The 18,638-nt window shown below is 37.3% G+C and overlaps 1 protein-coding gene across 2 annotated transcripts in view; it reads left to right on the top strand.

Annotated features, from left to right (window-relative positions):
* Letm1 (Leucine zipper and EF-hand containing transmembrane protein 1) overlaps positions 1 to 4,436 on the top strand; it is a 213,599-nt gene extending 209,163 nt beyond the window's left edge. For both annotated transcript variants that reach the window (XM_090414926.1, XM_090414927.1), the window contains exon 12: positions 3,159 to 4,436. In XM_090414926.1, coding sequence (XP_090271052.1) covers positions 3,159 to 3,371 — 213 coding nt within the window. In that variant the 3' untranslated portion in view covers positions 3,372 to 4,436. The remainder of the gene's footprint in view (positions 1 to 3,158) is intronic.
* Positions 4,437 to 18,638: the final 14,202 nt, after the last annotated feature.

The following is an 18,638-nucleotide window of genomic DNA, read 5'->3' as shown; positions in this document are numbered from 1 at the left end:
TGACTTCCCACCATACCAGCTTTGCTGATTCTGTTGTCTATATCTATATTTAATTTACCATCTTCAGTAAAATTCGTGCCTAAGTAGCTGAAATGTTTTACTTGTTCCACAGGTTCTCCATTCACAACACAGTTGACATTTTCAATGATTCTGCCTATTTTCATTGTCTTTGTCTTTTTATTGCTGATCTTCATACCATATCTATTACAACAGCTATTCAATTTAGTCAGAGAATCTTGCAGATTGTAGCGGATTTATTTAGAAGTATAACATCATCCGCATAAAGCAAAGAGCTGACATTAACATCTCCAATTTTGATATCAGGTTTAATACTACATTCCTTCATAATGTGATCCATATAGATAATATGGATCACAATGAATAACAGAGGGGATAATGTACATCCTTGTCTAACACCAGATTTAACATTAAATCATCTTCCTGTACTTCCTTCAGTTCTAACTGCTGACTTACAACTCAAATAAAGACTAAGTATTGCTTGATATAATGCCCCATTGACACCATATAACTGCAGCATATTGAATAGCTTCTCTCTTGGCACCTTGTCATATGCCTTTTCCAAATCGACAAAACTTAAATACAGATCTTTGTTATATTCCCATGCTTTCTCGACTATTTGTCGTAAAGTGAAGATCTGATCCTGACAGCCTCTATTTGGCCTGAATCCAGCTTGTTCTTCACCAAGCTTTTCCTCCACAATTCTTCTCAACTGTTTCTCAAGTATACTTGCATAGATCTTGCCAGGAACACTCAGTAGGGAAATACCTCTGTAATTCTCACATTCAGTTTTATTTCCCTTTTTATATATGGGTACTATGAGAGCTCTACTCCATTCATCAGTAATTCGTCCCTCAGTCCAGCCACTGTAAGACTTTTATACCACCATACTTCAGCATTTCTGGTCGAATATCATCTACTCCTGCTGCCTTTCCACATTTCAAGCCTTTGATGGCTTTTTCTACACCAAGTATGGATATGTATTCCTGACTGCATGCCTGGTCATTGTTTTTTATCACTGTGCTGTCATCACTGCTTGTTTCATTTAGCAGTTTTTCAAAGTAATTACTCCATACCTCAAGGATATCTTTTTCTCCTGTTTTCATGTCACCTTTATCATCTCTAACTCCTTTTACAGCACTCTTTCCTCCATTCCTAAGCTTCTTCAACAACCTCCAGAATATTTTGCCACCTTCTTGATATTTATTTTCTATATTCTTGTCAAAGTCCTCCCATGACTTTTGTTTAGCTAGTTTTACACGCTGTTTAGCTTTCTTACATTTGTCTCTGTATTCTCTAAGAGTAAAAGCTGACTTATGTGCTAGGAAATTTTGATATGCTTTCTTCTTTACCTTCCTGTGTCCACCAGGGAGTTCTGATTTTTTTATCCTTGCACACAACCTCACCACATGCCTCTCTGGCAGAATCAATCAATGTTTTCTTCAGAGTTTGCCACTGAATCTCCAAGGTTTGATTCCTGTTCTCAAACTCTTTCATTTTCTTTTCAATAATCTTTCTGTATTTTAGTCTGCAGTTCACATCTGAGAGCTGCTCAACTTTTATTCGCTTTAAAACTTTCTTACATGTTATTCTTTTCAATATGAAATTCAATTTTATCCTGCTCAAGACTAAATAGTGATCACTTCCAATTTCAAATCCTCTGTACACTCTGGTGTCCTGCACCAGGGAGAAAACATCACTATCAACAATAACATAGTCAATGAGACTTTTCTTATTCCTAGCCTCTTCTCTCCATGTAAATTTGTGCACATTTTTATGTTGGAACATGGTGTTAGTAATAACCAGTCCATGTCCTGAGCAGAAATCCAACAGATATTTGCCATTATTATTAGCTTTGCTCTTTTCTCCAAATTTTCCCAAAATATTTTTGTATGTCTCACAATCATTTCCTACTCTGCTATTTAGATCCCCAACAAGGACCAACTTTTCCTTTTTCATTGTGTGAGTTGATTTTTCTAAAGCAAAAAATTCCTCCACTTCTACCTTAGTAGAACCTTCTGTGGGACCATAGGCACAAATAAGTCTCATTGTCCAGTTCCCCATTCTCATATTTGCCCACATTACTCTACTTGAGACTGACTGCCATTCAAGAAGATTAGCCTCGTATTTTGTGTTGAATACTATGGCTACTCCTTCTTTTCCTTGATTGTCATTGCCTGAATGTAACATTTTGTATTTATTGCTCAGAAAGATCTCACTAGTTTTGGTCTTTTTTGTTTCAGTCACCCCTATTATGTCGATCTGGTACTTATCTAATTCCTCAGCTAGCTCCATTTCTTTGCCATTCAGGCTTCTTACATTGATAGTACCGATCTTTAACTCTGGTGATGTTGAGTTGGAGTTTGTTTTCAGATTTGTTCCAGTAGCTGACTTTTCGCTGTTCGCCCTGGTTCCCTGGCGAAAACAATGGGGGCCTTGTTTAACTGGGCGATGCCCCAGCCGGTATGAAATTTTGTCATGTTGTACCATCATTTTTTATTTTGGTTTAACCAATAAGAATACAGTTTGGTCAGCTAAATCCCAAATTGCCAGCCCATCCTCGTTCGTTCAGTATCAAAGTAGATACCCAACAGGATGCACCACGAGAAGGTGAGGATTTGACATTAGGTCAGAAGCCCTGGTCGGTTCTCCGCATTCCTTTAAAGGCTATGTGGAGGTCTCCTCTCAGTTATACAGCTTTGACCCTTAAGCACCCCACCACTTGGCCAACCAGTAAGAAAAATTATACACAACCACTCAAACCACATATAACTAGAAAAAGACTCCAATCACGGCCTGTTGGTTGGAGAACGTACCTGCTCTCCAATCAATAGGCTGTGAGTTTGAATCCCACTGTAGGCATGAATGTTTGTGAATGTTTGTCTTTAGGTAGGAGAGATATGTTATGTTGCCTGGTGTGCTATCACCACCCTTCTTATTTTACACCTAAAGTGGCTCGAAAAATTTCTGTTCAGTCTCTAGAGCAAGGCTTTCAGACTATGTAAAAAGTAAATTAAAAATATAGAAAAATTAATAAAATAAAATAAAAATTGATGAAAATAGGAAAAAAAAATCTTAACAAACACATTATATATATATAATATTAAGATTGATTTTTTTTTTCCCCTGTTAATTTTCAGGTTATTGAATTACTTGGTGAAGAAAATGTGAAGGTTACAACTCAGCAGATGAATGAAATAATAGAACTACTAATGAAAGAAATGACAATGGAATCTGCTGAGAAACTCCGAAAGCAGCAAGAAAAATCTGCAGCTGGTGAATCATCAGAAGTCAATAATCCTGAGAAAATTGTAATAAACAAAGATGAGCAAGTAAAGAAAACAAGCAGTTGACCACATGTAATATATTCCAAAAACAGTGTTAAACTCGCAACAACTTAGTCCATTAAGACTTTAATCATAAGGAATTATAAGCGGTTTCATTTAGGTTGTATAAATTTTCTTAAGTAGCAGCCTTGGTTAAATCAAGAAGTTTATCAAGTAAGACTTAATAGTGATGTAAAAACATTAAGTTATCCTTAATGGGCTTGTTACATCGCTGAAATGAATGTCTTTTTTTTATTGTTAGTTGGGCTCTCTCTCTCTCTCTCTCTCTAAAATTCACTTCCCAGTTAATTTATGCAATACTAGATGACATTCCTACTTCATCAAATGAAGGAAGCCACATCAGAACTGGGAATACCTAGTTTGCATTTTATTAAAAAATTTTTCCTCTCTTACCTCATAACATTTATAATCTCACTTGATATATAAATGGTGCTAAATCTAGTGTTCAAGAAAAGCTAATAATGTTTTATTTTATTTTTTTAATCAGGGTAAAAAGAACTAATAGTAGACAGTGCTATAAAATTTATAATTTCTCTCTCTCTCAAAGATTAGTTTTTGCTACTTTTCCTTAATCAGAAATATGTTTCTAGGATAAAAAATTTAATCATTAATGCATTTTAAGCTGTGTCCATGTGTAATTTTTTTTCTTGAGTTATGCAGATTGTATTTATTTATTCAAATAACTAAATTGTTGAAATGTTAAGCAGAAAATGAAGTTGTGGACTGATTGAAATGGATTAGTGCACTGAATATGATGTTCAAAGATTAAATATCACGTATGTTTTGTTGATAATTTTATTCATGTTAATCGCTGCTGCCTACTTGTTTTTAATAGAATATACAAAATTCTCATGTACATTAAAATGTGAAGAAGAAAATCTGTGCCCTAAAGGAGTTAATTAAAAAAGTTGTTTTTGTAAAGATATATTTTTATAGTTTCAAGTGAATACTTGATTGCACAAAGTAGAATAAAGTCATAGATCACAAGTTTATCATAACAGTATGTGAGGGAGTTGCATTTTTATAAGGAGAAGTTTCATAAAACATGATGTATTTATTTCAAAGTAGATGGTGCAATTCTCCTAAAGATATAAATAAAATAATTTACTACCTTAAAGCAACATTAGATTACTTTGTATTTTATTTTTGTATAGTTTTTAATGAGCTGCTTTTTCACATCTATGATTCTCAATGTTTTTTGGCCAACTTTCAAGACAGATTTTTTATTCTAATATAATCCTCATTCAGAACTAAAAAAAAAAAAAACTATTAAGAATAAATAGTTATAAGACAGAAAATAAGTAAACTACACATTTCAATCAATATATGGATCATTTAGTTAAAATTACAATAGCTTTTATTCTGCTGCATGTTAAGTTCTGTTGACTGCCTCAACATGCCATGGTAAGTATCATTGGGAGAATGTATGAAGCACATTAGTATAAATTCCTGGTAGATCCAACCTAGGTTTGAAAGTCATTTCAGTATGTTCAGATAAATGAAGCAGAGGTGTGGTAGCATGGCTTCATTATCATGCCATTAACCTTCATGGATGTTATTATTATTATTATTATTTCGGGCAACTCCAGGAGTCCTTAGACTCATCGAGGGAGGCCCTAAACATCATGTCCACACAACTATGCGATTACATTCTCACAGTATCTATCATACCTTGCCTTGAACTCGTTCACCGTCATAGCACCCACAACAGACTCTGGCAGCTTATTCCACTCATTTACCACTCTAAAAGTAAAGAACCCAGCTCTAACACCCCTGCTAACCACACTCTTGCCCAGCTTCCATAGGTGTCCCCTAGTTCTCCCACCACCAGTCCTGATCTCAAAAATATCCTCTGAATTAATCCTATAGAATCCATTTAGCAATTTGAATGTCTCAATCATATCTCCCCTCCTCCGCCTATCAACTAGTTTCTGCAACCCACAAATCTTCAACCTGTTCTCATATGGTTCATTCCATAGACCTGTTATCATCTTAGTCACTCGCCTCTGGATCCTCTCCACCTCCTCCCCATCAAGAAGGAACCGAGGTGACCAAATCTGGGCACAGTAGTCGAGATGTGGTCTTATCAAGGCTCGGTACAGAGATACAATAACTTGCTTGTCTTTGCTCGTCAAGGTATTTTTCAACAACCAAGTGAGTTGATGAGCTGATTTAGCTGCTTTTGCAATGTGCCCCCTAAACTTCATCTCCCTATCCACCAACACTCCCAAGTCCCTGGCCTCATCAATCTCTTGGAGTACAGTTCCACCAATGTATACTGCTGCTAATCTTTTCACCCCAAAATGCATAACCTTACATTTTGTCACATTAAATTGACATCCATTCTCCTTAGCCCAGAACTCCAATCTATCTAAGTCATCCTGCAAGACTTTGACATCTTCTGCATTCACTATTGCCCTACCCAACTTTGCATCATCAGCGAACAAATGAATTGTTCCACTTAGATCCTTCCCTATATCGTTAATGAACAGATTAAACAGCAGTGGTCCAAGAACAGAACCCTGCGGCACACCACTAGTCACAGGCTGTCTTTTGGACTCTACTCCTGAATAAACTACTCTTTGATATCTCTCCATCAACCAACCACATATCCATCTCACCAACCCTATATCCATTCCCATATGTTGTAGTTTACGGATTAGTATTCCATGTGGTATCCTGTCAAACGCCTTTGCCAGGTCCAGCAGTATCACTGTAAACCCATTTCCCTTATCGAGTTCAGCCGTCACCTTGTTATAAAACTTGAGCAAGTTACTGAAGCATGATCTACCCTTCACAAAGCCATGCTTTCCCCCTGTACAGTATCTCATTTTCATCAATCCATTCCTGTATTTTTCCCTCGACTACTTTCTCCAAGACCTTGACAACGACTCCTGATATGCTGATCGGTCGGTAATTTGCAACCGTAGTCTTGGATCCTCCTTTATGCAGTGAAACTATTTTCCCCTCTTTCCACACCTTCGGGACTAAACCAGACCTGAGACTCAGATTAAACAACATGGTCAAGGGCACTGATATACACAGAATGAAAAACTATACTGCTTGTATAGGATAGCTAACATGCCTGATCCTTAACTACAGGGACATGGCAAAGTGGTTATGTGTTATGCAAAATAACTTTTGCACACAGCAAAAACTTGGAAAACTTACCTGTAACAGGCCTTCCTGGGGGATCAAAGAATATGAAAAAAAAAAAAAAAAATCAAAATTATACTACTTTGGATTTTAGAAATGATTTAAATTCATATAGAAGGTAATGACTATCTTCCTTAGGAAGACTATTATAGGCAGTACAAGAAATCCATGTTTTTTTTGTTTTTTTTTAGAATAATTTCTGTAAAGTACATAAAAAGTTAAAACTAATACATAAACAGAAAGTATATAATATGCCAGAAATTTAAGATAAGTTTTTGAAGAGTTATAATAAACAAAAGAGGAGAATGTTGATAATACAGTAGTCCCCCCTCCCTATCCATGGGGGGGATGCATTCCAAGATTCCCAGTGGATGCCTGAAACTGCAGTAACTACTGAACCCTATATGTGCTATGTTTTTTTTTTCCCTCTATATACTAGGCTACTATTGACCTTTTGCTGATATGTCAGATGGAGGATCATTGAGCCATGCTAATGGTTAGCTGTCAAAGAGCAAATGATGTCGATGTCTGGAGATCCTTGATATTTTTTTTTTTCAAAACGATTCTGAACGTTGTAATCAGAAGTTGTCTCTTTCCTTTTAACTCATCAAAGTGTTGCTGCAGAGGTTGTAACCCTTTGCTGATCATATGGGTGACTTTAATGCTCTGTTCCATCCAAGGATTGCATCGCATAATCTTGTCCTTTAATGTCTGTGCAATTTGAAACACTTCAGCAAATTTCAATAATGTTCACATTACTGGTTCTGCTTCAGTTTCTTCTTCTTCCTCTGTAGATGACTCAAGTTCTAATTCCTCATTTTTAACACTTCTTAATAGCCTTCAATAAGTTCTTCCACTTCTTCATCAAGCATGATGGCAAATCGTTCTCCACCAATTTGTCTTGCTGTGTGAATGATTTTCCTAACTTCTCCATCAATCTCGCCTGAGGCTGATTCCATGAGTAGCCTTTCGTCCACCGTATTCTATGGCGGGTATCCAGAGCATGGTCTGCAAGACCAGAGTGGCTGTATTGGTGAAACCGGATGTAGTCCTTGTGTTCTGAAATTCTGATATTAGCTGTCCTGCTTGTTTGGCCAAAGTAGGACAGCTTACAGCTGCAAGGGACTCGGTATACACCAGGTAGATCTAGGGAGGGAGGCTAGTCTTTAGTAGAGCGGATAAGGTCTGTAACAAGAAGTTAAGTCATGTTTTTTTAGGATTTTTGTAATTTTTTCCAAGGTGCCTCGGATATAGGGAATGGTGATGGATTTAGAGTAATCCTTGTTGTGAAGGGGGAAGGGGGGGGGTTGTGGTTTATTGGTTTCAATATTTTTTGGTGGGTAGCTATTGGCTGAGAAAGTGTTGAGAATGTGGTTAGGGCATTGTCATTTGAACAGATAAGTTTAGCCCTGTTGTGTAGTGTCTAAATTACTCCATATTGTTGTGAAGGGGGGGGGGGAATTGTTGGTGAATGTATCTGTCTGTATGGGTGGGTTTTCTATAAACTGAGAAAACCAAGATTCCATCAAGCTGGCAGGTGACTAGTGTGTCTAAGAAAGGAAGGCAGTTGTCAAAAGTCTCCATATAAAAGTTGGCCAAGGGTGGGGAGAGTGGAGAATCCATGGCTGTCTCCTCTATTTGTTTGTAGAACTTTCCTTGCCAAACAAAATAGCCTGAGTTCATTGTGAACTGAAATAGGGTTGTGGTATCGGGAGGAAATTTAGCTTGGATTAGTTCTAAGGATTCTTTGAGTGGGACATTTGTGAATAGGGAGGAGACATCAAAACTGGCCATTACGTCTGTGTTTGAGTGTAAGGTTTTCTATGCTGGCTTTGAAGTGGGCTGAGTTTTTTTATGTGTGAAGGTGTGTTGCCAGTATAGTGTGTGAGGGCTTTGGCCAAATGTTTAGCTAGTTTGTATGTGGGGGGAATCAATCCTATCCACTATGGGACGTAATGGCACTTTGTGTATTTTTGGGAGACCATATATATGGGGGGGGGGGGGATGGAGTTAAACGGTTTTAATTTGTTAGTGACTTCTACAGGCCAAGAAGTTAAGTATTAGCTATTAGTTAAGTATTAAGTATTAGCTAGTTAGTTCGTGTAGGCTGGCTATTGCTTTCTGGAAAGAAAGGCTAAACCAGCCTGCATGCATTAAAGTACTGAAAGAATGATGAGGCTAATGGTTCAAGATCACAAAACGAATGAGAGTTTAGTTTTATTTGTACTGATAATGTTTTAAATTGAAATTTAGTGTTTACACAAAAATTAGATATCTTGTACAGCTATTTACCTAATGGATTAAGTATTATTTTCTGATGAATATAGATATTGTCAGAGTACAACATACAATTTCACAACTCATTTCCTGTCAGATTTTTGATATAATTCATAATAGTACTTCACGGTAAAACAAACACCAAGAGGAGAAAATATAAAATTAATTTGTTGAACTTAATAATATTTTAAGTTTTTTTTTATCAAGAGCACACAATTTAAATTAAATCATTGCAGAACCATTTCATATTTTAACTGAACATGAGTGAGCTAATGTCCTAACGTGGTGATCTCTTTGAGCTAAGAGGTAACTTTCTCAATAATTTATATATATATCTATATTCTGATAAGGAGAGGTAGACTCTATGGGCGAGATAACCATAAAGTTAATTTGTGTGAAGTCAGGATATCTGGTCTCAAAATGGCTGATTCCCAGATTTTTGAACAATTAATGCAGCCATACCACTCACATATATTCTCACCTTGATGTGATGAAGAGGCTTGCATGTTTCAAGGATGTATTGGACTATGCTGGCAGTAGTATATTCTACCAGCAGGGCCTCCTAAGCCAGACAGGTCGATACTGAGAAACCGTACTAAGAGAGCTTCCAACTGGATGTGATGGTACTTGAGAGGAGTAGCTTCTCCCAACAGAATCGACTATCCCTTGGAGGTGGAGACAGCTGCCTATAGATCTCATTTTGTTCACTTGAACATGATCACATTCCACAGCTCTAGTTAGATGGGTTACTACCAATCCTCTCCCAAGCCAATTCATCACCATGGGAAAAAAGCTGACCCCCCCCCCCCTCCATTCAAACCATGAATATGCTACACACAAGAATAATCCCTGGAAAAACTACAATAGAGAAATGGAGTTATCAGACTGGACATACTACTCCAAAGAAAATAATAAAATCAAGTACAAGAAAATTAATTTCATGGTCACTAATACAATGTAAGAACATTAGCAAACGAAAAGATAGAGGAATTGAAATAAACAAAATGAAATGGGATGTAATAGGATTAAGTGAAGTGAAAAGAAAAAAGAATGCATAACACTAAAATCAGGAAATGTGCTTTTCTGGAAACGACCAGATGACTCAAGCAGAGAGGAGTGGGTTTCTTTATAAACAAAAGTATACCAAACAAGGTTACAAAATATGTAACCTTATTCGATATACTTTTTAGACATGGATCTGATAACATATCGTAGTCCAAATATCAGGATAGAATAAATATATGCACCAACCAGTAGCTATAAAGATGAATTCTATAACACTATCCAATTCAGTATAGCAGAATCCTACACAATAGTGTTGGGAGATTTTAATGCACAACTGGGATGAAATAAAAAAGAACTTGAAAAGTGTAAAGGAAAAATTGAATAGGAGAAGAAATGAAAGAGGAAATATGTCACACTTCATGAACCAATAAAATGCTATGAACACATTTTACAAGACCAAACTGAAAATAGACATGGATTAGTCCACATGGACAAACAGAAAATTAAAGAGGTTATGTTTTATCATCTCGGGTAAGAATATTTAAAACCTTAATTCTCTCAACGTAAGAGCCTGTGTAGCTCAGTAGAAGTGGTGTTTGCACTCTACAGCAATTGACCACATGATGAAAGGCGTTCGAATCTAGTCACAGACTAGAGGAACTTTTTCTAAGCGTTTTCTCGACCGGTTCCAGAGTTAGTCGATCTCTGGCACAGGCTAGCAGGTTTTTCCTCCCGGAAACTTGGGTTATTCGTCCCGTAAACTCAAGAAAATCGGCCATCGAACCCACACTATTTTCAGACAAAAAATATTGTGTTGGGGACCACCAGATGGCACCACTTACTAGCCACTGCCTTCATTGCATGTCGATTAATTAGTGATAGCCTTGGGTCAGCTATCTCTGATTGACTACCAGTGGAGATTGAACTGTCCACTCGGTTTCCAAAAGTTAGATAGGGCTAAAAAATACTCTCGCCTACTCCCTACATGGGAACAAAAGGCATTAGCTGATTTTTTTTTCTCTCAACAATTCTTGAGAGAATTCTTCAAAGCCATTGCTGACTTAACAGATAATCTTTTAGATCTGTAACGACTCCTAAATAGCACATTTGTTTTCTTCCATTTAATCCTGTGTGAAGGAGTGTCCAAAGCGTGGTCTGCTAGTCCTGACTTGCCATGGTATTAACGACACCAAATAATTTTTGGTGTTGATAGCAAAATGGACAAAAGATCTCGAGTCCTATTTTTTGGTGCCCTCTTTTATCATTAGAGGGTGCCAAAAATAGGGCTTTTGATCTTTTGTCCATTGCAATTATATTGTTTCACTCGCTCACTCACTGTAGTGTGTTGTGCTCTGATGATGCTGAGTTGAAATTCAGTGAAATATGAGCAGTTAATAAAACACCTCTGAAAAAATTGTTTGGTGTTGTTAATACCGTTAAAAAATAAGTCAGGAATAACCGTCAACACCTAAGCTTATCTGTTAGATTGATGATTCTGCACAGAAACGATATTGTATACAAAGCACGACGGTTCGGTAAGTTGAAACTGAAATTGTCCAGAAAATTGAACAGGTTAGCCTTCCTTAAGTGATGCCACAAGAACAATATCATTCCATCTTTTCTGAAATTCAAAGAAAAGTTACAATTGGCGAAGGTACCTAGTATTTATCGACAGGCGAGTTTAGCGCTTCTCCGAGAACAAATCGCCGCTACTCGCATAGAGCTTAGTAAGCTAAACAGCTCTACAACAAGAACTAATTAACGTGTTAAATCCTGAAATGTGGACTGTCCTACATCACATCTCCGAACTTGCAGCAAAAAAAGAATTTACAAAAGTAAAAAACAGACACCTGAAGAAATATGAACTCTTGCAACAGTGCCAACATACAAAGTCCCAACTTCGACGAGACCAGGTGGTCGTAAACCTATGTAAACCTATGGTGGCCGTAAGCCAAGAACGCCCTCAGTCTAGGGCATGACTTTGCCGTCATGCCAAACAAATTCCTAAATTAGAAATTATGATGAAAGTGGAACGGGGCATCCACGATCTTCCACTGGCAATGGCCAATAACGTGCATCTAGATATAGCAAGTATTCTAAACAAGGTTAAACCTCCAAAAAGCAATATGCCACGTAATCAAATAACTGCCCTAAAAAAGTTATATAAGAATAAAAATATTATTATTACAAAAGCCGATAAAGGAAATGCAACAGTTATCATGAATCAAGAAGAGTATAACAGAAAAATGCAAGATCTATGTGGCGGTTCCACGTATCAGATTATACATCGAGACCCCACAATATCTCAAAGGAAAAAAGTCCGAAAATTACTGGAAAAAAAGTGACGTCATGGCCCAAAGAAATCATCAGTAAAATAAAACCAATTCATGTTAAACCACCTCGTATTTATGGATAACCAAAAATCCACAAAACTAATATCCCCCTACGTCCTATAGTCTAGTCGATAGCCTAGATAGTCCCACATATAAACTGGCCCAGCATTGAGCCAAGTCGCTTGTCCCCCTTACTGTTAACTCCTCTATTTTTGTAAAAAAATTAAGTCCATTTCAAAACACTAGTTAAAAATCTTATCCTAAAAAAATTCAGACATAATGGTTAGTTTTGATGTCGCCTCTTTATTTACCAATGTACCACTTATAGACACTCTTCATTTAATCAGGACTAAATTTCCCCCTGATATTTTTTATTTAAATTTACTATGAATGCAGGTTACTTTACATGGGAAGGAAAAATCTACAAACAGATTAATGGTACTGCTATGGGTTTGCCGCTCTCCCTCCCCATTAGCAAATTTTTACATGGAACACTTTAAAAACAAAGTACTTACCACAGCTACATACAAGCCACTGGTGTGGTTATGCTATGTAGATGATGTGTTTGCTATCTGACTCCATGGACAAGACACTTTGGATGCGTTTGTCACCTACCTAAACAGCCAACATCCCAAAATTCACTTCACAGTAGAAAAAGAATCAAATAACTGTTTACCATTTCTTGACACATTAGTCACCTGACTTTCAAGTGGCTCACTATATTTTTTCATTTACAAAAAGCCTACACACACAGGAAGATACCTACATAAAAAGTCACATCATCATCCAGTCCAACTGTATGGCATTTTAAAAACACTTGCATACAGAGCCATTTGTTCTAACGATACAGCTCTGACCACAGAACTCAAATATCTGCACCATATGTTCTTGGCCAACGGCTATAATCCCTACAAAATAAATAAAATACTACATAGTTCCATTACTCTGCCCTCCCTTAATACACAAGAACACAACATGACCATTTCTATTCCCTATGTCAGAGGTACATCAGAAAAGATAGCCAAAGTATTGATGAAACATGGCCTTCACACCACTTTCAAACCTCATGTCAAACTAGCAACTCTAATTCACTCACCTAAGGATAAACTTCACCCTTTAGCACACCCAGGAGTGTATGAAGTTCCCTGTGACTTGGCCTATTATGGGCAAGCAGGAAGATCAGTTAACACCTGCCTGGAAGAACATGAAAAATACATTCGCTACTATTACTATGGCAAGTCAGGACTGGCAGACCCCGCTTTGGACATCCCCTCACACAGGATTAGATGGAGGAAAACGAATGTGCTATTTAGGAGTCATTACAGATCCGAAAGATTATTTGTTGAGTCAGCAATGGCTTCGAAGAATTCTCCCAACCTTAACAATTATGGTCACATTAATTTGCCAAAAATTTGGGAGACTGTTATCCTAAGAGAAACTCGCACATAGCTGTTGTTGTTGTTTTTTTTCGTTAGAGGGCGCCAAAATAGGACGTTAGATCTTTTGTCCATTGCAATTGTATTGTTTCACTCACTCACTGTCGTGTGTACACGTATGTTGTGCTCTGAAGATGCTAAGTTGAAATTCAGCGAAATATAAGCAGTTAAAACATCTCTTTGATAAAATTGTTTGGCGTTGTTAATACAGTTAAAAAAAAGTCATGAAAAACTGTCAACACCTAAGCTTATCTGTTAGAAGAAATTATATTCTTGGTTTCATCCTTACTTTATCCAAGGCAAACAAAGTTTATACATGAAGTCATTTCATGACTTGTATATCTCTATACAAGTAACCCAGTCGTGATGTAAACTTCACAAGCAAACTTTGTTTGCTTACACTTGGATAAATTTGCTTGCACTTGAATATGCTAGCCTGGTTGGCCGAGTGGTTAGCTTATTTGCTTTCCAGGCTGTGGGTTTGAATCCTGCCATGGGCATGGATGTTTGTGATTGTCTGTGAAATTACTAGTGGTGGTCAATAGTAGCTGGCATTTGTATAGATGATGAAGGTAGTGTGATTGGTGGAGACAGAGAGGTGTAAAGTTGATGCCCTCCCTCGATGAGTCCTTGGAGTTCCTGGCAATGTTACATAATAATAATAATAAAGGATGAAACCAAACCAAGAATATAATTTCTTTGCATCTATAATTTATATTATCACCAAGTGAAAAAACTTTCAACATCTATCTCTAATCCAGAATATTTTAGTAATAAGGTGTAACACCTTAGAAGAAAAGAAAAAAGCATATAAAAACTGGCTCAACCTAAAAACAATAGAATCAAAAATTGAATACAGCAGAAAAAAAGCAGTAGCTTTTGCTACTGCTTTTTTTCTGCTGTTCCATCTGTTTCTGTTTATTCAGGAGAATAAACAGAAACAGATGGAACAATTTTGTAACAAAATTAGAGAGAGACTGCATGCTCAAAAGACCTAATGCATATAAAATCCTCAAAGATCTAAGCAATGAAACTAGAGAAAAAGCAGATATTAATACCATTAAAATAGAAACATGGCAAAATTACTACCAAGATCTATGGTATGATGAAAACATTCAAAACAGAAAACTACCCTTTGTAAACATCTCTGATAACTTGGAAAACATCACTCTACAAGAATTAACAGAAGCGTTAACCCAAAACGAAACAGGAAAGGCTCCAGGAGAAGACAATATAAACTTGGAACTTATCAAATATGCAGGACTTGAATTCTCACTCATGTTACTTAACTTTTATAATATGATCTGGAAAGAAGGAAAATGCCCACAAGATTGGACCAAAGCAATAGTTATTCCCATCTACAAATAAGAACACAAATCTGATTGTAACAATTATCATGGAATCAGCTTACTTAGTACCTGTTATAAAGTATATGCAAAAATCTTAGCATATAAACTTAAACGTATAATAGACCCAAAATTAATAGCAGAACAAAATGGATTCAGGAAAGGCAGGTCTTGCATATACTCCGCATTTACGTTAAAATTATTAATTGAAAAACACAGAGAGATGAACATAGAAATACACAGCTTTTATAGATTACACCAAAGCATTTGATAAAATTATCAGAGAAAAACTATGGGAAATCCTAGAAGAATATGAAATACCAAACCAACTCTTTAGAGCCTGATAATAAAATATCTTTGAAGTACAATAATTCAACATCAAGCTGGAAACCAGTAAACGGAGGAGTATGTCAGGGTTGCCCTCTCTCACCAGTTTTATTTAATATATACATAGATAAAATCATAAAAGAATGAAAGATAACTAATGAAGGAGGATTCAAGATAAACCATAACACCAGATTAGCTACTCTTCTTTTTGCTGATGACCAAATAATCCTTGGAAATAATGAAGATGAACTACAAAAATCATTATGCAGTCTAAATAATCTGATAAAAACATGGTATGGAAATATCAACAGACAAAACATAAGTCATGGCCTTCAAAGGTGCTAATCCAATGAGAAGCAAAATAGTAATAAACAACAAAATAATAGAGCAAGTAAATACATTCAAATATTTAGGTTGCACAGTGTCATATGAAAATGAAGCTGATATAGAACCAAAGATATCAAACGTTTTAAAAGTAACAGGCATTATAAATAACATTTTTAAACCCAACTATGTACAAAAACACACATGAATAAGAATCTACAATACAGTAGCTAAACCAACCTAACTTTATGGCGGTGAGATATGGACAATAAAAAAAGCAGATGAAAGAAGAATTGAATCATCCGAAATGAAATTTCTACGCAGAACTGAAGGAGTCACAATAATGGACAAAATGAAAAGCAGCGAAATCAGAAAAAACTTGGAATTACAACCTCCCTAAATGAAACAGTTATTTGCTATAGAGAAAAATGAAAAGAACACATACTAAGAATGAATAGAAGCAGAATACCTAAACAAATTCTAAATTACCACCCAAAAGGTACTCGATGCAGAGGAAGACTCTTAAAAAGATGGAATTGAGTCCGAAACAGGCCACTTGGCCTATAAGCCTGGAAAGGAAGAAGAAGGAGGAGGTGTAACACCTTTTGGCTACTTGTATATGGAAATATGACTTCTGCATTACTACAAATTTGGTATCACTTCTGGATCTGGCTCCCACTGATGAGAACACAATGAAGATCTAAACTGATTTCAGTAGTGGCTCTTCCCACAATGCACAGCATTATACATATCTGCAAGGATGTGTGCTTTGCATTATGAGATACATACTAAGGCAATTGATGTGAAGTCATCAGCCTCTATATACAAGTAACCCAGTCATGAAGTGACTTCATGTGCAAACTTTGTTTGCCTACACTTGGATAAAGGATGAAACCAATAGTGGATGAGAGGGGGGAAGAATTAGATTTGTGAATTTTAGGAAAACCCCATAATAAGGTTTTAATTTTTTTGATGATCTCTTTGTGCTAACGGAAATATTGAAATTTGAAATTTTATTGAAATATGATCAATAAAACTGCAAGATCTCTTACCTGAATTATCTTCTCTTATGATGAAAATCATCTTTAACTATATTCATATTTATAATTATTATAAATATTAATAAATAAGTTTGATAATAATTACTATAATTATATATAACAGCCATCGAATTAAAATTGACCACAAAGATTCTTTATGGTAATTTCAATGGTGCAGACAGGCATTCTTGTACAAAAAAACAAAAAATAACTGTGCATTTCTTTTCCTTGTCAAGAAAGAAAACATGAGGCCTGATGGGTCAGAATTCTTTTAATGAAATGACTTGGCATTCCTTTTGAGAATCATGCAAAATTGTCGAAACCTTAACAACCATTACTCTGAATGTCATACCATACCATACCATCTTCAAGGCCCACTCTTCCTAATTGGGTTGTGGGGGCAAAAGCTGCAAGAGGAACTTCCAATGGTCACGATCCTCTGCCACCAAGTTCAGGTGTTCTGGTGGGATTCCCAAACGTGTCCACCCAAGGTTTTGGATATAGTCTATCCAGCGAGTCCTTGACCTTCCACGTGGCCTCCCACCCTCTGGCTTGGCAAAGAGGGCCTGCTGAGGGAGCCTCTCTTGTGGCATTCTGACCAGGTGCCCATACCAGCGTAACTGTGATCTCTCAACACGGAGAAGCAGCAGTTGAGTATTGAGGGTTTCTCGAATTGCAGAGCTTCTGATTCTGTCGAGTTTTGTCAGCCCCGCAACCCCTCGAAGGAACCTCATTTCAGCCGCTTGGATTCGTGTCCGCATTCTTTCGGTCATTACCCAACTCTCATGACCATAGGTGAGGATGGGGACATAGACTGTATTGAAGACAGTGCCAGCTTTGCCTTCTGGCTTAACTCCCGCTTCAATATTACTGAACGGCCAAGCTCCCGCAATATTGAGCTTGCTAAGCCAATTCGAGTATCTAGCTCTACGTCCCATTTTCCATCATTTGTGAATATGGACCCAAGGTATTTAAACTTCTCCACCTGTCTCATTGGGACTCCACTTACTTTAGAGTGCACTGGGATAGTTGTCTTGAGACCACAAATGCTTCAGTTTTGGCCACACTGATCTTCATTCCGGCATCTGCACAAACAGCTACAAACCTATCCAGGGTCCGCTGGAGGTCATCTGTGGAAGAGCTAGGCAGAACTAGGTCATCTGCAAAAAGCAGACGTCCAATGCTACATTTTCCAATTCTGACACACTCACTGCCTCAGCTGTGCCTATCAATCCAGTCCATAAATATTATGAAAAGGAGGGGTGACAGAACACACCCTTGGCCAACGGAGACTGTGAAAGGTTCAGACTTTGTGCTGTTTACCCTGACACAAAACTCTGGGCATTCATACAGGGACTTGATGGCAGCTAATAGTTGACCATCCACTCCATACTCCTGTGCTACTTGCCAAAGCTTATCCCGAGGAACCCGGTCATATGCCTTCTCCAAGTCTACAAAACGTGTAGACATTCTTGGCATATTCCCAAGATTTCTCAAAGACTTGCCTTAAAGTGAAGATTTGGTCAGTTGTGCTTCTACCAGGAACGAAAGCTGCATTGTTCTTCCTGGAACTTTGACTCAACTATGCTCCTACACTGTCTTTCCAAGCACTTAGCATACACTTTCCCAGGCAGGCTGAGCAGAGAGATGCCACGATAGTTACTGCAATCCTTCTGGTCTCCCTTCTTAAAGACTGGTATTATTATGCCTGTCTGCCATTGCTTTGGTGCTCGCCCAGATATCCAAGCAGCCTGACACACTCGAGTCAGCCAGAGAACACCGTCTTGATTTAAGGCTTTTAGCATTTCGGGCCGAATTTCATCATTGCCAGCAGCCTTGCCTGATTTTAGCGATTTTATTGCTAAATGGACCTCTTCTACTGTGAGACTGGTCATTGCCCCGATCTGCACCTCTTGGATGTCCACAGCTGCTGGGCCACCCGGGTTAAGAAAGCTCTCAAAGTATTCCCTCCATCTGTGGAGAATATCCTTCTCGGTTGTTAAAAGTGCACCATCAGAGGCCTTAATTA

Source organism: Typopeltis vanoorti, chromosome 26 (genome assembly GCF_054136105.1).
Source record: "Typopeltis vanoorti isolate ZY-2024b chromosome 26, IOZ_Tvanoo_1.0, whole genome shotgun sequence".
NCBI classification, from domain to species: domain Eukaryota; kingdom Metazoa; phylum Arthropoda; class Arachnida; order Uropygi; family Thelyphonidae; genus Typopeltis; species Typopeltis vanoorti.
The sequence above is the reverse complement of the archived record's forward strand: the minus strand, read 5'-3'. Positions and strand labels throughout refer to the sequence as shown.